The following is a 22,703-nucleotide window of genomic DNA, read 5'->3' on the forward strand; positions in this document are numbered from 1 at the left end:
GATCTGAGCCGAGTCTACAACCTACACCACAGCTCACTGCAACGCCACACTGGATCCTTAGTCCAGTGAGTGAGGCCAAGGATCGAACCTGCATCCTCATGGATCCTAGTCGGGTTAATTAACCTCTGAGCCATGAAGGGAACTCCTGTATATGTATTTTCATGTTAGATAGCTTGGGTGGTTAACTGGTAAAAATTTAGATAGATATCTTTCCTAAATACATGGGCAGAAACTCGACACCTCTAGTCTCATTGTCATTTTCGCCCAAAGGAAAAAAATAAGATCAAGATGCCAGTGAATTAGGCACATGGTTGGCCACTTGTCCTACCTGAACATTATAGATGTAAGAATTAACAACATTCGTAAAGATTGCTGGTTTTGCTATATTACTAACTGGCATTAATTTTAAAATTTAGGAAGGTGTTGGGTATAGTGCACTCACATGATATATCTACTCTTCTCTCCATAGTTGTGGCAATATATGATTATACAAAAGACAAGGATGATGAGCTCTCATTTATGGAGGGTGCCATCATCTACGTCATAAAGAAGAACGACGATGGCTGGTATGAAGGAGTCTGCAATCGAGTGACTGGTCTGTTCCCTGGGAACTATGTGGAATCAATCATGCACTATACTGATTAAATTTTTGCTTTTAAAAGTAGGTTCTTATTATCAGTCATACTGTGGGACTATTATGGTTAACAGAATTGTCTTAAAAGTTTTAAAATGTGCCCATATTTTCAGGACATGCTGTTCTATTGGTATAATGGAATGTCTACCTATAAGCATCAATCTCTGAGGCAGTTTGTGTATTGCTAAACAGCAATCTATACAGGAGGCTGTCGTAACTGATTATGCTCATATACTTACTTACACATTGTTAACTCTATGACCAGCCTAAATATTCTGGGGGTGTGGGGTATAATATTTAACAAATCATGATTCAGATTGTGCCATTACATGTTTCAGTGCAGCATGGTTACTAACGCTCTGTCAGACTAATATTAAAATCAGAAAACTTAAATGCTGGTGCTGGTCATACTTTTTGTTTAGACGCTCTCATTCTTGAAATATACTGTTTGTTTAAAGCATGCATACAAATTTATGTATTGAAATATACTTTAAAAAATCCAGGATGCTTCCAATTTGTAATATTTACTTGGAGTACTCGTACTTAGGTCTCTTGAAATGAAGTGAGTCTCTAAGTTCTCCATGTGAAACAAAATAAACAAAAAAAGGGTTATCTGTAATGTTGTAATTTGTACCTAATTTTTTTAATGAGTGAATTTGCATTATAGATTTTTTCCATTCATAAATACATGAGTGAATCAAAGGTTTTTGTCCTTTCCTTCACTGGTTTGCTTTAAAAATTAATAAATAAAAGATGCTGATTTATTGTAAATTATGGTTCTATTTTCTCAATGTATTAACTTGGAAAAAAAAATTTTAGCCTTATCTATCTCAACCTATCCCAATAGCAGTGGCTGAGTTTTGCAGATTTAAAACTGAGGTGATTGTATACAAGTCACTCTACTGAATTCCCTTTTCTAAAGTAACTTCTTCAAAGCTACGAAAATGTGTCCAAGTGCACATTGTGTAGGTAAAATTCTTAAGGATTGTTCTCAGTCCCTCAGTTCTCCAGTGGACTGTTAAATACTGATTCAGTTAAAGGAAATTATCTTTTACATACTTTTTTTGTAGAAGTGGATGGATGGAATTGATTTTTGAATAGGCACTATTTAACTCATTACCTGGCACTAGCAACGTAATTTTTTTTTAGAAAAAGTAACTGGGGAAAAAATGTGGGCCATGTATTAAATCACTGAAGAGGGATTTATCTGACCAACAGATATTGTCTTTGGGCATAAATGAAATGCAACACATGCACTTTGTGTGTCTCTTCTTAATTTACAGGAGGGTTGGAGGGATGTTTTCTTATCCTGTGTATAATTCTGTATTGCCTAGGATATTACAGTAGAGCACTCAATTGTGGGTTTTGTGTATTGAGGATTTGTTTGAATTTCAAATTATAGTTATGTACTGGGCGTTACAGACTTACAACAGCATAGTAAATGGTAAGACTAGTGCAAAACGTTTATTTCTGAAAATTAAAGACCATTATTGCCACCAAATCATTGTGACTGTTGCATATGCATTTTGCCTTTGTTAATTTTAAACATGATTTCAGTATCACTAGTGATCACCTTCGTTTCGAGTGGACTGTTCTCTTAATTTTGTATATAACTTGTCTAAATTTTATGTACAGTCTTTTATAATAAACCATTCTCTATATGAAATTTTGAATACTGTAAAAGTCTAATGTGGATTGCAATGTAGACATCACAATTTTATGATCTTTACTCCTATGGTGAAACAAGATAAACCATTTGAATTTTAACATTGATTGTTTATTTGTGTAATGGCTTTCCATGTGGATATTAACTGTGTAAACAATACCACATAGAACCATCAAGATAAGTTACAGGACTAGATTGACAGAGTCAGATGGTTGAATTATATTTAAAAAGTTTTCTGAAAAACTTTGCTAATAAAAAAAATCCAGTAAGGTGGAAATGATTTTTTAAAATGATTTTTGGTTATCCGCACATGAAGCAAAGTATATTCCACAAAATTCTTTAGGCACAGTCTGGTAAAATAGCTGCCAGAAATAACACAAAGAGTTGTCATTTATCTCTTGTAAGCACAATTTCCGAAAGTTGTATGAGGGCCTCTCTCTCTGGGGATGGTCGAAGTTTACTGATTTCTCTGATTGCTTCATGGCAGTAGCGCTGGGCGAGGTAGGTTGTCTGCTGCACACCATCGCTCTGTGGGACACAGAACAGAGGCACGTCACCCACTGGGATCAGCTCTTAAATTCCTGCTACGATGAATTAAAACATACTTTTGGGATATGGTTAGTTAAGAGCCACACTGTTTCTAATGTTCTTTCTCTCACTCATAGAACCTCCTCTGCCTACTACTTTAGGGCCCTTTCCCAAACCAAAGCACACTTTTATTCTGTCATCATGCAAAGCAATGAACTCATTAATATCAAGTAATCATCGATTTCCTCTGATTTCTTCTTTTTCTTTTTACGGCAGCACACACAGCATATGGGGGTTCCCAGGCTAGGGGGCGAGTCAGAGCTACAGCTACTGGCCTACACCACAGCCACAGCAACGCTGGATCTGAGTCTTGTCTGCGGATCCTTAACCCACTGAGTGAGGCCAGGGATCCAACCCGCAACCTCATGGTTTCTAGTCGGATTCCTTTGTGCTGTGCCACGAGGGGAATGCCCCTGAATCTCTGTTCAACTTGGTCTCAGTCTTTATTCAGTGAGCTTTAATCAACTATTTAGCAATCCTACTAAATAAATTCTAGTTGTCCATATTTAGGGAGGGAATTGGGACTAGGAGCCCTTTGGGTGAATAGGGAGCTAGAAATTTTAAGTCTTTGGAGAATTTGCCTGGAGAACATTCCTGTGGATATTTTCCTAAGTGCATTTCTGCCCAGGCTTGCTAGAATGTCACTGTTTTACTTAAGACCCACAATTAATTTCCCTTTTTTCAGTCCCACTTCTCATTTCAGCCTTCAGTAACAACCATTGCTTCTGAAGCCAGAACTGCTCCCAGATATATCAACTTCTATATCTGCTACTGCCCCTCTCACACTGAGTTTTTAAATAGTGCAGCTAAACTGCCCTCTAAACAGGTGGTTCCCATAGCAAATTATGGTGCTTGACCATACAGGGAGGTGAAAAATATATCCTTTGGAGGGGTTGTGCTTTGTGGAAACTTAAATCTGAATGGCAGTTATTTGAAATTCTTTCGATGATTTGACTGAAATAATCTCAAATCATAACTGCCTATTAAAAAATCACTCATTCCATCTCATTCATGAGATCTCTTGGCTCCAAATGACTTTGGATTTGGTTTGGAAACTGCTCATTCTCAAAAGATAGTCCTCAAAACTGAAAATATGCAAAAAGATAGGAAAGTTCTGAGGATATGTGGCAATATATTCGAAATAAGTTTATAGCCCCTGAAGGTTAAAGTTTCATCTGTGTAGGTTGGTTTAAAATTCTTGTTTTAAAGTTGCTTCTTTCGTTACACCTTTACAGCAGTTAAGTAGGATGGACTGGGAAAAACCAATTTTGAGTAGACTACTGTACCAGGCCCTCCATGGCCAGGCCAGGGGCTTGGACCAGGAGGAGAGTCTCGTGACGGGAGGGCAGGGCTGCTGCTGTGATGGACAAGGGGGAGATGAGCTCCAAACCAACAGCCTTGACCCTGACTGACTGCACATGAGAATCCTGTGAAAGCTCCCCAAACAGTAGTGTCCAAGCCCTGCCCAAGATCAGAAGCTTTGGGAAGAATTCTAGAAGAAAAGTGAATTCGAAGTTTTTCCTTCTCTGGTTTTGTCAAATCAAGAACTGACCAAACTCAATCTTGTGTCTAAAATGTGTGATGTTATTTGCTGGTTTAAAGACGTGCCATGCTGTGTTTTTAGAAATGATCTTACCTGTAATATGTATTGTCGTGCTCTGTCCACGTCTCCTGGCAAACTGAACCGTCTCATTATCATAGCGTTCATTTCTGGAAACTGATCAGAAGGAGAGAAAATCAGTGCTCCTGAGAGAAATCAAATGTTCAAATACTAGTTTACAATAGTAGGGAAAAAACACAAAGGCGACTGATTAAATGTTCCGATGGGGGAGGGGCAGTCAGTAATAGCCATTAAAGAAGTAGGACATCTGTTTCCACACCCAGGGACAAGCCAGGGCACAAGAGGCAGCTGTTGATCCAGGTTCATTCCGTCTTGATCCAGTGCTGAGTAAGGGAGAGAGAAGGAACAAAAGCACATCTTTTATAAACTCCTTATTGGAGTTCCTGCTGTGGTGCAGTGGGTTAAGGATCTGGTGTTGTCTATGAGGTGGTGTGGGTTTGGTCCCTGGCTGAGGAAGTGGGTTAAAAGAATCCAGTGTTGCTGCTGTACTCCAGTGGTCACAGCTATAGCTCAGATCCGACCCGTGGCCTGGGAACTTGCATATGCTGCAGTTGTAGCCATAAAAACAAAAAGAAAGAAATTCCTTATTGGCTTCTCTTATGAATCTCAAACTTTGTACGCACCAGAACTACCCGGGGCCCACTGGGCTTCTCTGAGTTTCTACTCAGTAGGAATGCGGCTGAGTGTGCACTTCTAACACGTTCCCAGATGATGATGGTTCTGCTGGTTTCTGATGAGGTTACGCATAGGCTCTTGGTACTAAACTGAGTGACATCAGAAAGCTCTGAGGTCTCTGAGCAGAGGGAGTCGTGAGCAAAAGCGCTGTGACGGCAGCTCGTGGAGGTGAGGGCAGTGCTGCCTGAGTCGGGGGGAGGCTGCTGATGTACTTTCCCGGATCCACTCCCAGGATTGTGATAATGTTGGCTTGGGGTTTGGGCCCAGCATCAGGATTTTAAAAGCTCTTCAGGTACTTCTCATATGCAGCCAAGGCTGGGAAGCACTGCATTAGAAGAAATGGGTTGAGACAGCAGTCAGGTCACTGTACTTAAGACCAGTGTTAAGCTGATGGCAATAAGAGGAACCCAGGAAACTGGTACAAGGTGCACTGAAGATCAAATCTACGTCCTACCATACTAGCAACAGTTGAGGTGAACTGTGTCACCATGAGCAGAGCCAGGAAGCCAGGACACCACATCACTTCATCGTCTCCATTTGCGCTTTAGTCCTGGTGCTGCTGCAGCTGAGCTCCTGAGCCTCCTGGTCCCTGCCTGCCCCTCCTCTGCACCGAGAAGGAGCTGAGCTACGTGATCAGAAATCCATTGGTTCTGAGAGTGCGTGTCTTCAGGAAATAGGAGGCAAGAGATGCTTGGTTCTGGCCATGGCAGTGCTCACAGCGGGTGCCAGCTTCTCCCTGGCAGGGAGCCTGAAGGATGAAATAAATTGTTGTCCTGTAACTGCTGCCATGGGATTAGTAATCCTAGATGAAAAAAACAGGCCACACGTAGACAAATTTCAATTAGATGATGGCAAAGGAGGAATTAGGAATGTTCCTTTCATAGCTAAGTATATTCTAAACATGTAGAGGCTGCTAATAACATGTTTATAAAGAGCCAGCAACTGATTAGTTCTTAAATGAAAACCAATAATTAGTTTTAGTTACTGGTTTTTCAAGAATAGAAATTTAGGAGTTCCCGTTGTGGTGCAGCGGAAACAAATCTGACTAGGAACCATGAGGTTGAGGGTTCGATCCCTGGCCTTGCTCAGTGGGTTAAGGATCTGGCATTGCCGTGAGCTGTGGTGTAGGTCGCAGACGCGGCTCGGATCTGGCGTTGCTGTGTGCTGAGAGCGTAGGCCAGTGGCTACAGCTCCGATTAGACCCCTAGCCTGGGAACCTCCACGTGTGGTGGGGTGTGGCCCTAAAAAGACAAAGAAAAAAAAAAAGAAAAAATAGAAATTTGTTTCATTGAAAACAAATCAGGAAAGCTCAAATCAGTCACTTTTAAAAGCGTGAAAAGTCAAGTAGGCATTTGTCTTAGTTTCTTAGTAACATTTCAAACTTGGGATTTCTCAAGGGTCCTGGTATCCTCACAGCTGGTCTGATGCTCTTTGGGCATCTGGTAGAATTACCTTGTTTAGGGTAGCTGAGCTTTTTCTGCAGTACCCACAACTGTGGTAAACGTGCTGACTGGGTGGTTTCTCCGATTCCTTTTACTATAAAAAGCATTGAAAAAGCAAAGTTTGGAGAAAAAAAAGGGGGGGGGGGTGCATTGAGTGTGGCTACATCCTTCCTTTGAAACACGCAGTGTGTGCAATTTTAATATGCAAATCTCAAACTCTTCCCCCGGCACCCCCTCTCCCAGAAGCAGGGATGCGAGAAGAATTGAGAAGCTTAGCAGGCAGGAGGAACATGGGCTTGCCTGCAGGGTTACTGAAAAAGAGAGTTCTTGTTGGCCTAGTTTGTTTTTTTTTTTTTTCCCCACTGTACAGCAGGGGGTCAGGTTATCCTTACATGTATACATTACAATTACATTTTTCCCCCAGCCTTTCTTCTGTTGCAACATGAGTATCTAGACAAAGTTCTCAATGCTATTCAGCAGGATCTCCTTGTAAATCTATTCTAAGTTGTGTCTGATATAGTTTCTGGTTTTAAGAGTAGGAAAATCACCAGCAGACAAATCAGATTCTGAGAAATCTGTCCGTAAGCTAACTACAGAGGCCAGTGGGAAAATGTAGTGCGTGTGTTCCTCAAACCAAACCTGGGTGACTCTTAAAGCATCAACTAGTCATAACGATAGCAGAAGCCTGTGCAGCTGGTGCGGGGCTGGTGGTGGCGGTGCCGGCTGCAAGCACGGCCGCAGGCTGACATTTAGGTCTGGTGACTGAGCCCATAAGGAGAAGAAGGAAAGAGCTTTTAGAGGGTATTGGAGAACTAATGTAATCTCACCAAAAAGAAAACACTCCCATCTGGTTTCTGCAGATCTTGAAATCTGACCTATTATTATTATTATTTTTTTATTTTTTTTTAGGGCCGCATATGGAGGTTCCCAGGCTAGGGGTCGAATCAAGCTATAGCTGTTGGCCTACACCACAGCCACAGCAACACCAGATCCGAGCCTCGTCTGTGACCTACACCGCAGCTCACGGCAACGCCGGATCCTTAACCCACTGAGCAAGGCCAGGGATTGAAACTGCGTCCTCATGGATGCCAGTCAGATTTGTTTCCGTTGTGCTGAGGTGGGAACTCCTGACCTATATTCTTGAAAGGTTTATTGTAACAGGTTTTGGTTTTTATCAACACTGTGTACACATATACAGGGAGGTCATCTCTGGGACCCTCCAGAAATCCTGAAGCTTTTCTTAAATTCCCTCTATCAGCTGTTAACAAGAAATCCTTTCAGAGAGATGTCAACAATGGTTAATTGCAGAGACAGTTTCTATCAAGTTGCTGGGCCCCAGAAACTGCAACTTCCAGATAACGCAGCAGGCTAAATGAGAGGAAACGTGGTTTCCCCAGTCAAACTGTCCATGTTCATAAAGGGAAAAAGTTCAAAGACTTAATCTGCAAACAAAACTCACCGACCTGTGGAAGGAGATTTGTCAGTTTACAACTACTCCAGTAAACGACACTTAAGGACCCTCTGAGCAGCTCGCTTGCTGGGGGGAGCCCCTCGGGCACCGGCACTGAGCCCTGTGCGCAGTGGCACCAATGCTGCAGTGGGTAGTGACATGAATACTGGTCTTGGAAGACGCAGGGTGTTTGCCTGCCTGCTGTGCCTTCTACCAGATGGTTAATTTTGGCCAAGTTTGACACCACTCTCCCACCACGATGCCTGCCACAAAGGGGAGTTGTGAGGTCAAAGGTAGCAAACAAAAAAATTCTTTGCAAACTATAAAAACTGTATTTTCATGAAGTAGAAATAGCGCAGTCTCATGGGTTTTTGTTTGCTTTTTAACTTTTTGGCCGCACCTGCGGCACACGGAAGTTCCCAGGCCGGGGACTGAATCTGAGCTGCTGCCACAGCAGTAAGATCCTTAACCCAGTGCTCTGGGCCAGGGGTCGAACTTGCACCACCATAGGGACTGACACCGGATACTTAACCTACTGCACTGCATGGGGAACTCCTCCCATGCTATTTTTGGAACTTGTTTTATCCCAGATCAACTTTAGCCCCACAAATCTTGACAAATTTCTGACCAAGGACTTAATTTTTGGCAGTAAAATCGGTAGTGGAGCCTATATGCGATGTTTCGTTTGAACGCAACCTGCATGCATTTGACTTGCATGCACGGGCCCCAAGACACATGCTTTGGAAAGAAGTGCTGTCCGGCGCCACCTCCCGTTGGGCCTCCATTTCCGTCCCTTTCTGAGGCTGCGTGTGCCTTTAACGGCTCTTGCTACTGGCTCTGGGCCGATGGGCAAGGCGCTGTCCGGGGAGGCTGAGTGTGCACCCCGTGACGCTGAGATTTCCAGTGATGCACAACCTGTGGTTTGGAACACTAGGCGCGGCTCTTTGTTCCTTTTCCTTGTCCCCCCGCCCACATCTTTGTTTTTTTTGGTAATCCCTTGTAGACGACAGACACGTCCATCCGTGCAAGGTCATTCTCCCCACTTCGCCCTTCCGTTATCTGGAGGCAGAATCCTCCATACTCCTGAGCGTGGAGGGAAGCAAAGGAGGTTCTTGCGAAACATGTCCGTAGTGACACAGTCAGAAGAGGCGACTGTCCCCAGTCAGCTTCAGGCTGAAGCAGGACTCAGCCGTTAACGTGGTCTCACGCGGCTCGTGACAGCGACGCGCACCTGCTAAGGAGGCGGAGGGAGTGGACGGCGAGCCTCTCGAGGGAAAGCCTTGCTCCTCGGCCCGACCCACCGGAGCCTCACTGAGCCGCCGGGTCGCGGTGCGCTCGGCAGCCAGCGCCTCGGCCACCGCCTCACGGTCCTGCGGCTCGTGAAGCCTCTGCTTTTTTGTGGGTTAAGGCTGAAAAGGAAAATGTCGCCCACTCATGCTTTACTGCACACAAGGGGAGGCTACAGACATCTGCGGGACCGGGGCACAGCCTCAGGGCTCCTCTTGAGTTCGGGGTGGCGAGGCCCTGCTGGTGGGAGAAAGGAGCCCTCGCGGCGCCTTCAGGTCTCCCCGCCGCCTCCACCTTCTGAGAGGCTGCCCGGAGCCTGGTCCCCAGGACAGACGCTTCCGCGACGCGACGGAGGCGCTCCGGCACCGTTCCCGGCTCCCAGGCGACCGCCTCCACCGACGCGTGGCCCAAAGTATGGGGCCCTGCCCCCAAGCGCCAGCCTCTTGAGGTCCGCGTTCATGGCTCCGCTGGGCGGCGGCGAAAGACCAGCTTTCCGTTCTTGCATCAGAAACTGATCAAAAGCAAGGTCACTGGCTTCGATACACAATATTGAAATGATATCACTGAGGTCTATGAAAGATATGGTTTCTCTACTGTAAATTTTGAGAAGGAAATGAGGCAAAATCTCCGAAAGACTAAGTTACTAAAATTTTAGACCAAAGAGTTATTTTTTAAATTCATGGTATGGTGATGGTCATCCTATGACTTTGAGAAATAATAATGACGTACTACTACGGTGAAAACCTATTAAAAAGATGATGGCCTCATAGCAGCTCATGTCCCACTTCCTTCAGAGAGCATTTGGCCCAGCCAGGAGCGATGCGGCCAGGGGCCAGAGCAGGCTCTGGAAACGTCTGTCTTGCCAGTCAGTGCAGCATCTTGAAAGCTTCCTCAGCGTTTCATCCGTACTGAGGAGAGCATGAAGGCAGCTTTCCTTACTGCCTTAACCGACGGAGAAAGGAGGAACTCTGTGGTTCCTCTAAATGCCTGACATTTTGAGGCAATGGCCATGGTTCTCTAAGAGCAGCAGGCAGTCCTACTAAACTTCCAGAACTGGAGAATTCCTCAGGATTTCTTCTGCCTGGAGGCCCTTCCTGTGCCTTCTGAAGGGGTGTGGAGGCATGGCCTGAGTCCAGTCCCACAGTCATTCACCCCGTCATGCCCAGAGTGCATGCGAAGAGTCACGATGCTCCCTTAAATGAAGACAGCGCTCACTTTACACAGGATCTCCATGGACCTTACCTCAGCCAGTGCTCACGAGGACCCTGGGAGGAAGGCTGCCATCTCAACGTCACAGATAAGGAGACAGAGTGGAGGCGACATGACTGGCCCAGCTGCCCCAGCCCTCGAGCCCAGATCTTGCAAACACTTTCCCATCTAACCTTCCCCAGAGGGCACTGGTCCTGCAGTGTCCAGGGAGTTCATAAAACCTACCTGCTGACAAGCGAATAAGACAGGGCCTGTGGCTAAGCCGAGCTTCAGGTCGGCCGAGGTCGGTTTGCCCATCTGGTCAGAACACGAGGTGAAGTCCAGGACATCGTCTATGAGCTGGTGAGAGGGGGAAAAGGCTGTCACCAGCACCACCACGCCCGCGTCCCTGCCACCCGGCCCACCGTACCAACGGGCCACACTCTGACAAAGCAGCTGACCAACCTGGAAGGCGATCCCCACGTTCTTCCCGTATTGATAGGCGATCTCATGTACCGCGGGGTCAGGGCAGCCGAGGACAGAGACCTGCAACAGAGGGCACGCACATTAGCCACCAGCAGGCAGAGCGGGGCAGCCGTGCGTGGAAGGGGTCACACACCCTCTCTTAGAAAAGAGGAGGTGAGGCTCGACTGCGTGCAATCAGGAGAGACTACTGTCAGGAGACCAAACACATGCAGAGCACCTATAAGTGGTTTATTTTATTATTTTTTTATTTTTCTAGGGCCACACCCACAGCACATGGAGGTTCCCAGGTTAGGGGTCGAATCGGCACTGTAGCCGACAGCCTATACCACAGCCACAGCCACAGCCACGCGGGATCCGAGCCGCGTCTGCGACATACACGGCAGCTCACGGCAGCGCCGGATCCTTAACCCACTGAGTGAGGCCAGGGATCGTGAGTGAGGCCAGGGACTGAACCCACAACCTCACAGTTGCTAGTCGGATTCATTAACCACTGAGCCACGACAGGCACTCCTAAATGTTTTTAATGAAAGGATTTCAGCCTGAGACTTAAACTTGAAGAAAACTCTCCTTTCCCCCCTTCTTTCACAGGGTAGTCCATCCTGCCCACCGCTTAGGAAAACCCAAGATACCACGAGACCAGTCCGGCCAGTCAGCCTTTGTGACATGCAAATAAAACAGACTCCAGTGTTTGACGTGCTGACTCGCAGCACTCAGCAAACCTGGCCCAACCGCTGGTGTCATTTATTTTTATTTTTCTATTGACTTATCCTTAGAGATAGAGAGCTAATCTCATCTCTATGTAGGTATACTTTTCCATTTGTAGTCCTTTCTTAGGGTAAGTTTTGGTGATTTCACTTAATTCTGAAAGGCAGTTATTTCTTGATGTGTCGGAAATAGCCTCAAGCCTCAGCCTTCAAGACAGATCCTGCTCTTTCATTTACAAAGGATCGTCCTGGGTCCCCCTGTTTCCATATTTTTCTCACAAGAAGTCCTGTAGCTGCATGAAAACTTTCCCTTCATTTTCAGTGAGGAGGAAATAGGACTTAGAAGTCTCGGGAAACTCCAAAAAGCCCAGCTGGCCCTGGAGCCCAGCACCTTTCACGCTCGGCCGCTTCCGAGAACAAAGGCGGTAAAAGCCACAACGGGGTGGGGGGTGGGGGTAGCCCCCCCTCCAGGCTTGTACGGACCCAGACAGAGCCAGAGCCCCGCGGAGCTCTTCCGGCCCTTCTCTGAGGGTCGGCCCCCAGCTCCGTGGCCCCTGCTTTCCTCAGCATCGGGGTGGTACAGGGGCTGCGCTTATGCCCCTGACGGTGGCCACGGGACCCTCGTGTGTCACTGAGTCTGTGCTTTCGTTTCCTCATCTGTAAAACCCAGGATGCGAAACCCTTACGGCAGGGGGCTCCGTGAGGGGTGCACGCGATGCTGCCGCGGCTCCCGCGGCGTCCAGCTCGTCCTCTGTGCCGCCGCCGCCGGCCTCTAACAGCCCTCGGCCTCCTCCGTGGCTACGGGACCGGCGCCAGGGCCTCACTGAGGCCAGAGCACATAACCCACTCCGCCCTGGGAAGGTTTCTGAGGACTTCGTGAAGCCTGAGACTCTTGTAATGTTTGGCTACACGTCCTTGGTAAAAATGCACACTTCCTATAAGGTCAGGTGGCCACTTACTTGAGTGAACAATAAATTCAACTGCTTTCAACAGCAAAGACCTTACCCCTAGCAGCAGGGACCCACCGGCTATAGGCAGGGATTCTACTCTTCAAGTAAAGAATCCACAAGACCGCACGGGAGACAATGCAGGAATTTTGAAAGAAGCCAAGAGATACATCAACTTGGCTGCACGAGTTAGAGTGTGGCCAGGTCTGTGCAGCCTGGGATCCCCTGAGTTCAGAACACAATGACACCCCTTTCTCGGCAGAAATAACTCATAAAGAAACTCTGCAGAGAGGGTAAGGCTGTTTTCTCAACACAAAGCAGCACAGAAATACAAACTTCCTCCCTGGGAAGTCACAGATGTTTAAAAATGCCATTCTACTTGCGAATTCAGTGAATTAAAAGTTATGGAGTACATATGATGAGTACTTTGCATTCTCCTAGTTAAGTCCCACATCCCGCAAATATTTCTTTTGTGGTTGATGATGGTAAAAGCTAACAATCACTGGGCACCCACTCTGCCGGCTGCTATTCTGATTCCTGACACTTTAACTCCCTCGGAAGGTGAGACCTAAGAGGCCCCAGGCCTTACAGGATGAGGAGATGGTGGGACCAGAACTGAGCCCTGGTGGCCTGCCTCCAGACACTGTTTTCAGTGACTCTGCTGCGCTGCTTCTATCGGGCATCAAAGTGGAGGCTCAGAGGTCGAGTCCGTGCCCCAGGAAACATAAAGCCATGGGGTTGGCCTGCCGCCCGCTGTAGCCCACATGTGCTAACATGGAAAGGGAGCCACTTCTTAACGGGTAGTTCTGTCCCCCAGGCTGTGAAGGGACACTTCTGCTCAGCTCTCCCTCCTGCAGCATCCGGAGTGCACCCCCCCCCACCCACTGCCAAACCAGAGAGTCCTGGTCCCCTACCCCAGGGATGGACTGTCCGGATCCATCCCACCCAACTAGGAAAATCAGAAGCAGTGCAGCCCTGAACCAAAAAGGAGGCATGCTGATGGGGACCAAGGCTTCTCATCCGGAGTATCAAACACCTTGCATCCTTCTAGAGGTGGGCGGAGGACAAGGAGTGATTAAGTACAAGAAAGCAGAGCTCAGCTAACCATTCTGTTGGAAGCAGGCCCATAGCCAGACCGTGTGGTACAAATATACATCTTTTGGGAAGATCCACACCTCTCATCAGAGTCTTGTGAGCCAAGCCTGATCCGCCAAAAGATCAGAAAGTACTGTCTGCACATGTGGGGGCACAGCTCTTGACATTTATCAAGCATCTCTATCTAAAGTGTGTTCACACCACTGTAACTGGAGTTAATAAATATACTGTAGTCTTACACATTAAAAATAGTGGAGATACTGGAACTCCACCATTACATAAAAAATATCAAAACATGTTATCAGAAACCAATGGAAAACAGTAGGAGAAAACATTTTCAACATAATATCACAAATCGAATGTTAATATGCTTTATATATAAAGAGCTCTTTGACACCGAGGGGGAAAACGACCAACCCATTGGCTGGAGAACCAGGCCAAAGACATGAATGGACAATTCACAAAAATTAAAGACATAAAACTGGCCCTTAGGCAGCTAAAAAGGAGTCTGACTTCTCTCAGAAAAGAGATCTGCAGTAATATTTCTCATCTATCGGACTGCCCAATATGAAAATCTACTGCCACATTCAGTTAGTGTGGCCAGGGGGAAAAGGGTCGGCTCAAAAACTGCTGGTGGAACTGCAGTTACAGCCCTCAGGGAGATTCTAACAAAACCAAATATACAGTTACCTTAAAACAGACCCTGAAGGTATACCTCTAAAAACACAAAAATACATTTGCACAAGGTCAGTCACTGTTGTGTTATTTGTAGTGGTAAACTATCAGCAATCAGGACGACTGCGTATTGGAGGAGCTGAGTAAACCACAGCCTGGCCACACCAAGGGATGGGGTACAGCTGTTTAGAAAACAAGGATGATTCAAAGTTCCTGCTGTGGTGCAACAGGGCTGGTGGCATCTTTGCAGCACCAAGACACAGGTTTGATCCCTGGCCTGGGAACTCCATATACCTTAGGGCGGCCAAAATAGACTTTAAAAAAAATGAGGAAGATTCTACCAATCAGCATTAATGATATCCGTAATAGACTGTGAATCAAAGAAAGTAAGTGCAAGAGCAAAATAAATAGTACAGAATAATCTGCTTTTTGCTATAAGAAACAAGGGGAAACAACATACATACATCTGCTCATTTGCGCAAAAGGAGGAAGGAGGAACCAGATACTGAGGAGACTGGTGACTTACAGGGAGGGTGGAAAGGATGGGGTGGGGACGGGGGGAGAGGGACGAGAGCGCAGTTACCTACTTGCAACTTCTGACTTCAGGAGCGGTGTCAGTGTTTCATGTGTTAGAAACAATACCCTCAAGACCAAAACACAAAATCAGTAAGAATGGAAGGGAATCCCTAAAATGAAATTAAAAAGAACCTAACTATATTTCAAATAATAAAACAACCACCAATGAGACAGGGAGAAAGGTAACTGTTTTTTTTGTTGTTGTTGTTGGTTTTTTTTGCTTTTTAGGGCCACACCCGTGTGGCACATGGAGGTTCCCAGGCTAGAGGTCCAATTGGAGCTACAGCTGCTGGCCTACACCACAGCCACAGCAACGCCAGATCCTTGACCCACTAGGTGAGGCCAGGGATTGAACCCGCAACCTCATGGTTTCTAGTTGGATTTGTTTCCACTGCGCCATGACAGGAACTCCCAGATCTTGTTTCTAAATACCATTTTCCACCAAAAGGAAGCAGGGCTCACTGGAGAAATGATGGATCCCCTGCACTGGGAAACATTGAGCCTGAAACATTTCCTGCCAGAATTAAGGAAGTGCTGAAAGAATGACAGGGACAGAGTGAAAGGGCTCAGGAGTCCCATTGGCCAGATATGGGACAACTGAGCATTAAAATTACAATAAAGATTATAATCCATAGACTAAAATAAGAACCCAAGAATCCATATAGATAAGATCTTCCTTAAAATAAAACACCATCTCTGTTGTAGAAGTAATGTGCACAAGAAATGATGGAATTCAACTGTCATTTGGCAAGTGTCTCAGGAAAGAATGATAAATAGATGAGTCAGAGAATGATAAATAGGTGAGTTAGAAAATGATAAATTAACGATCCAGCATTGCCGTAAGCTGTGGTGTAAGTTGCAGACATGGCCCGGATCTGGTGTAGCTGTGGCTGTGGCGTAGGCTGGCAGCTGTAGCACCAATTCGACCCTTAGCCCAGGAACCTCCATATGCCACGGGTGTGGACCTAAAAAAGGAGGGAAAAAAAAAAGAGAGAGAGACAGAGAACCTGAAATAAACATTGCAACTCTCATTTAAAAATAAGTAAGTAAATATTTTAATGCAAACTAAATGTCCATTGACAGATGGATGGATAAAGATGTGGTATATATATACAATGGAATACTACTTAGCCATAAAAAAGGAATGAAGTAATGTCACTTGTAGCAACATGAATGGACTTACAGATTATCATGCTAAGTGAAATGAGTCAGAGAGGGAAAGACAAATATGTAACTTATATGTGGAATCTACGATATGACACAAATGAACCTATCTACCAAACAGAAATAGCCTCATGGACTTCAAAAACAAATTTATCATTATCAAAGGGGAAAAGGGGAGAAGAGATAAATTAGAAGTTTGGAATTAACATATATACACTACTATATTTAAAATAGTTAATCAACAAGGACCTAATGTATAGCACAGGAAACTCTACTCAGTGTTCTGTAATAACCTAGATGGGAAAAGAATCTGAAAAAGAATAGATGTATGTATATGTGTAATCACTCTGCTCTACACCTGAAATTAACACAATATGATGATTCAACTATACACCAATACAAAATAAAAATCAAGCAAAACATTTTTTTCAATGGATTAAATGTTCTGAATAAGACACAGTATGGCAGATTGGATAAAAAATAAAAACCTACAACATGCTGCCTATGAGAGACTCAATTCAGGGTGAAAGACAGACAGACTCAAAGTGAGGGGATGTAAAAAGGTGTGTCATGCAAATGGAAATGACAAGAAGGAAGGGACAGCAATAGTCTTATCAGACAAAACAGACATTAAAACAAAGCCTAGAGTTGAGAGACAAGATGGTGGAGTAGAAGAACTTGAGCTCACCTCCTCTCATGAAAAGAACAAAATTACAACTAAATGCTGAGCAACCATCAACAAAATGGACTGGAAGCTACTCAAAAAGATATCCTACACCCAAAGGCAAGAAGTCACATCAAGATGGTAGTAGGGGGAGTTCCCGTGGTGGTGCAGTGGCTAACGAATCCAACTAGGAACGATAAGGTTGTGGGTTCAATCCCTGGCCTTGCTCAATGGGTTAAGGATCCAGTGTTGCCATGAACTGTGGTGTAGGTCACAGACAGGCTCGGATCCCACGTCGCTGTGGCTGTGGCGTAGGCTGGTGGCTACAGCTCAGATTAGATCCCTAGCCTGGGAACCTCCATATGCCATGGGAAGAAGCCCTAGAAAAGGCAAAAAGACAAAAAAAAAAAAAGATGGTAGTAGGGGAGCTCCTGTCATGGAGCAGCAGAAATGAATCAGACCAGGAACCATGAGGTTGTGGGTTCAACCCCTGGCCTTGCTCAGTAGGTTAAGGATCTGGCGTTGCTGTCGTGTGGGTCACAGATGTGGCTTGGATCTGGCCTTGCTGTGGCTGTGGCATAGACCAGCAGCTGTACCTTCAATTAGACCCCTAGCCTGGGAACCTCTGTATGCCACAGGTGCAGCCCTAAAAAGAAAAAAAAACATGGTAGCAGGGACACTTTTGTGATACAAGCAATCCTCTACCTGCCAGGTGGGCAACTCAGAAACCAAAAAATAACTGTATCACAGGAGAGTTTCAAACCCCATGACAGGTTTCCTAGCCTGGGAGTCTAGGTATTGGGAGGAGCCCCTGAAGCATCTGGCATTGAAGGGCAGTGGGGCTTGAGCTCAGGAGTCCACAAAGGGTGTGCTAGGTCCCAGGGAATAATCAACAATGCACACTAGTCTCTCCCATGAGGAAGGCTGCCACAAACCCCTGTATCAACTTCACCCACAAGAGGGCAGACATCAGAAACAATGTTTCTGGGAATGTAAACTGGTACACTGTTGATGGAAATGGAAATCAGTATAGCGACTATGAAGAACAGTATGGAGGTTCCTCAAAAAGCTGAACTTAAAACTACCATATGATCCAGCAATCCCACTCCTGGGCATATATCCAGAGAAAACCGTAATTTGAAAAAATACATGCACCTGTATGTTCATAGCAGCAATATTCACAATTGCCAAGACATGGCAGCAACTTAAATGTTCAGAGGAATGGAATAAGATGGTACATGTAAACAATGGAATATCACTCAGCCATAAAAAAGAATGAAATAATGCCATTTGCAGCAACATGGATAGATCTAGAAATTATCATACTAAGTGAAGTTGGACAGTTAAAGACAAACATCTTATGAAATCACTCATATGAGGAATGTTTAAAAAGGATACAAATGAACTTATTTGCAGAACAGAAACACACTCACAGACTTTGAAAACAAACTTACATTACCCAAGGGGAAAGGTGAGGGGTGGAGGGATAGACTAGGGATTTGGGATTGGCATATGGAATTACTAGCCAATGGGAACCTGCTGTATAGCACAAGGGATTTTACCCAATATTCTGTGATAATCTATATAGAAAAAGAATTTGAAAGAGAACGGATGTATGTACATGTATATCTGAATCACTATGTTGCACAGCAGAAATGATCACAACATTGTCATCCAATTATACTTCAACAAAACTTTATAGGAGTTCTCATCATGGCGCAGTGGAAATGAACCTGACTAGGAACCATGAGGTTTCGGGTTCAATCCCTGGCCCTGTTCAGTGGGTTAAGGATCCAGCGTTGCCATGAGCTGTGGTGTAGGTCAAAGATGTGGCTTGGATCTGACATTGCTGTGGCTGTGGTGTAGGCCCACGGCTTTAACTCCAATTAGACCCCTAGCCTGGGAGCCTCCATATGCTGTGGGTGTGGCCCTAAAAAGACAAAAGACCAAAAATAAATAAATAAATAAATAAAACTTTACAAAATGAAGAAAAACAACAACAAAAAAACAAAGTCCATAAAGACAAAGACATTATATAATGGTAAAGGGATCAATACAAGAGGATGTTACAATTGCTAACATATATGCATCTTATATAGGAGCACCTACATATATAAAAAAAAATACTAACAGACACAGATCTTCTGGACAGAAAATCAATAATGCAGCAGAGGTTCTAAACAACACAATAGACTAGTTGGACTTAACTGTTATCTACAGGACACTATATCCAAAAAAACAAAAACAACATACCAGAATACACATTCTTTTCAAGCAGGCATGGACAGACCTCATATTAGGAAACAAAACAAATTTAAAAGGCTAAAAATTATTTTAAGCATCTTTTCTGACCACAATGATATGAAACTAGAAATTGATTATAGAAAGAAAAACGGGGGAAAAAATGAACATGAAGAGAAAACATGCTACTAAAAATCAATGAGTCAATGGTGAAATCAAAGCACAAACCAGAAAATACCTGATACAAACAACAGTGAAATCAGAACCTTACAAAATGTATAAGATTCAGCGAAAGTTGAATAAGAGGGAAGCTCAGAGCAATACAGGCTTTCCTCAAGAAATAAAAAACCTCAAATAACCTATCACCTAAAAGAATTATAAAAAATAAACAAATCACAAAGCCTCTAGTGAGGCTCACCAAGAGGAAAAGAGAGGACCCAAACTGACAAAATAAGAAATGAAAGAAGAGGAGTAAAAACTGTCATCACAGAAATACAAATTGTCATCACAGTAGTTTATGTAAGACTACTATAAACAGTTATATGCCAATGAATTGGATAACCCAGAAGAAACAGGCAAGTTTCTAGAAACATCCAGCCTACCAAAAGTTGATCAAGAAGAAACAGATAATCTGAACACTTCTGATCACTAAAAGTGAATTAGAAACAGAACAAAACAAAACTCCCTGAAGTTCCGTGGTAGTCTAGTGGTTAGGACTTGGTGCTTTCACTGCTGTGGCCTGAGTTTAATCCCTGGTCTGGGAATTGAGATCCCACATCAAGTCACTGCATACTATGGCCAAAAAACCAAAAAATTCCCTGCAAATGAAAGTCTAACACTAGGTGACTTCACTGGGAAATTCTACCAAATACACAAAAAGAACTTACACCTGTTCTTCTCAAACTATTCCACAACACTAAGGGGAGGGAACACTCCCAAAATCACTCTTTGAAGACACCATCACCCTGACACCAAAACCAGATAAAAACAGTGTACAAAAAGAAAATTGCAGCCCAATAATTTTGATGAATACAGATGCAAAAACATTCAACAAAACATTAATAAACCAAATTCAAAAATACATTAAAAATATCACACATCCACCCGCCCTGCACCAGCACTTCTCCTTCTGTTTCAGGGCCTCTTGGTGCAGGTATTCGTGGTTGTGGACCTTCAGGCTCTTCACCTTGTATAGCAGTGGAATCCTTGTACTACATGCATTGCTGGCATCAGTACATCCAGAGGTTACCACCTGTATCGGGAGCACATTCTTGCTCACAGAGAGACAGGACCTGGAGAGGAGGGATGCTAACCAATGGAAGAGCAGAATGAATGATGCAGAGTAATGAATTAGTGACTAGGAAGATAGAATAATGGAAATCACCATCAGGACAGCAGACAAAAGCTAAATGAAAAAATGAAAGCAATATAAGAGATCTATGATAAAGTGGGCCAATCTATGCATAATAGAGATTCCAGAAGAAAAAGAAAAGGGGATTGAAAATACATTTGAATAAATTATGGCTGAAAACTTCCCAGAGGGCCCCAAACAAGTTAAACCCAAACAGGCCCATACCAAGAATAAAAATGGCAAAAGTTAGGATTCTAAAGGCAGCAAGAGAAAAACAAAGCATTAATTATAAGGGAACCCCCATAAGGCTCTCAGCTGATTTCTCTACAGAAACATTACAGGGCAGAAGAGAATGGCAAGATAAATTCAAAGTTCTAAAAGAGAAAAATTTGCAGCCTAGAATATTCTACCCAGCAAGAACATCATTTAAAATAGGAGAAATAAAGAATTTCTCCAACAAGCAAAAACTGAGAGTACAGCAATACTAAACCCATTCTAAAAGAATACCGAAAGGGCTCCTCTAAATAAAAAGAAGAAGAAATAAGATGGAGGAAATCACAATTAGAAAGCAATCACTTGAATATGCCAGTATATAGATCTAAAAGGAAAAAAATAAAAACCTATTGTAAAAGTGATGATAAACCCAAGAACAGCAAAAAGACAAACACAAAGATGTTAAAAAATGACTTCAAAATCATAAAATGTGCAGAAGAAAAGTAAGAAAATCTAAACTCTTTTTTTTTTTTTTTTTGAATGTGTTTGAGCCTACATGACTATCAGGCTAAAGCAAGCAGATATAGGAAGCAGATAATATACCTGAAAAACAAGGCAACCACATATCAAAACCAAACACTACATCCACAAAAACTAAAAAGAGGACACAAGCATAAAATAAAAGGAAATCATCCAACCTAAAAAAGAAAGGAACAAATGAGAAACGTAGAATCAACTGGAAAATAAGGTTTAAAACAGCAATAAATATATCAATAATTACCTTAAATATCAATGGACTAAATGCTACAAACAAAAGACACAGAGTGATAAACTGGATAAAAAAGAGCCTACAATATGCTGTCTATAAGAGACTCACCTTAGGGCAAAAGACACATATAAACTGAAAGTGAGGCGATAGGAAGATATTTCCTGTGGATGGAAAAGACAGGAAAGCAGGAGTTGCAATACTCATACTCAGATGAAATAGACTTTAATATGAAGGCCAAAAAGAAAGACAAAGAAGGACACTATTTAGTCATAAAAGGATCCATTTGAGAAGAGGATATTATACTCATCAATATATATGCTCCTAATATAGGTTCACCCAAATACATATAACAAATACTAACAGACATAAAAGGAGAAATTAATGGGAATACAATAATAGTAGGAGACATTTAACACCCCACTCACATCAATGGACAGATCCTCTAGACAGAAAATCAATAAGGCAACAGAGATCCTAAATGACACAATAGAAAACTTAGACTTAATTGACATTTTCAGTACACTGCATCCAAAAAAACAACAACAAAAAAATCAGAATATACAGTCTTTTCAAGTGCACACAGAACATTCTCAAGGATTGACCACATACTGGGGCACAAAACTAATCTCAATAAATTTAAGAGTATAGAATTATTTCAAGTCTCTTCTCTGATCACAATGGCATAAATCTAGAAATTGACCAAGGAAAAGAAAAGAGAAAAACTGACCACATGGAGACTAAACAACATGCTACTAAAAAACCAATGGGGCAATGAGGAAATCAAAAGGGAAATTTAAAAATACCTCAAGAAAATGATAATGAAAACACAACCATTCAAAATCTATGGGATGCTGCAAAAGCAGTGCTTAGAGGGAAGTTCATAGCAATAAAGGCCTTCCTCAAAAAGAAGAAAAATCTCAAATCGACAACTTAACCCACCACCTAAAAGAATTAGAAAAAGAAGAACAAACAAAACCTTAAGTCAGCAAAAGGAAGGAAATCATAGAGATCATAAAGGAAATCAATAAAATACACATTTAAAAAACAATAGAAAAAAATCAATAAAACCAAGAGTTGGTTCTTTGAAAGGGTAAACAAAATTGACAAACCTCTGGCCAGACTCACCAAGAAGAGGAGAGAAATAACTCAAATAAACAAAATAAGAAACGAAAAAGGAGAAATCTCAATGGATACTGCAGAAATACAATAAGAGAATACTATGAACAATTATATGTCAACAAATGTGATGACCCAGAAGAAATGGACA

The 22,703-nt window shown here is 43.4% G+C and overlaps 2 protein-coding genes across 18 annotated transcripts in view; one reads left to right on the forward strand and one right to left on the reverse strand.

Annotated features, from left to right (window-relative positions):
* The window catches only part of ABI1 (abl interactor 1), a 130,990-nt gene extending 128,855 nt beyond the window's left edge, over positions 1-2,135 (forward strand). For all 10 annotated transcript variants that reach the window (XM_047755354.1, XM_047755351.1, XM_047755350.1 and 7 more), the window contains one exon: positions 470-2,135. In XM_047755354.1, the coding sequence (XP_047611310.1) occupies positions 470-645 (176 nt within the window). In that variant the 3' untranslated portion in view covers positions 646-2,135. The remainder of the gene's footprint in view (positions 1-469) is intronic.
* A 260-nt stretch (positions 2,136-2,395) lies between these two features.
* PDSS1 (decaprenyl diphosphate synthase subunit 1) overlaps positions 2,396-22,703 on the reverse strand; it is a 51,837-nt gene continuing 31,529 nt past the window's right edge. For 5 of the 8 annotated variants that reach the window (XM_047755360.1, XM_047755361.1, XM_047755363.1 and 2 more), the window contains 4 exons: positions 11,017-11,097; positions 10,798-10,911; positions 4,525-4,605; positions 2,396-2,828 (listed from right to left, as the gene is read on the reverse strand). In XM_047755360.1, coding sequence (XP_047611316.1) covers positions 2,688-2,828; positions 4,525-4,605; positions 10,798-10,911; positions 11,017-11,097 — 417 coding nt within the window. In that variant the 3' untranslated portion in view covers positions 2,396-2,687. Of the gene's footprint in view, positions 2,829-4,524; positions 4,606-5,132; positions 5,933-10,797; positions 10,912-11,016; positions 11,098-22,703 lie in introns of those variants that run through there. The other 3 variants (XR_007131287.1, XR_007131286.1, XM_047755365.1) reach the window with 3 other exon arrangements.

This window comes from Phacochoerus africanus, chromosome 12 (genome assembly GCF_016906955.1).
Source record: "Phacochoerus africanus isolate WHEZ1 chromosome 12, ROS_Pafr_v1, whole genome shotgun sequence".
NCBI lineage: Eukaryota > Metazoa > Chordata > Mammalia > Artiodactyla > Suidae > Phacochoerus > Phacochoerus africanus.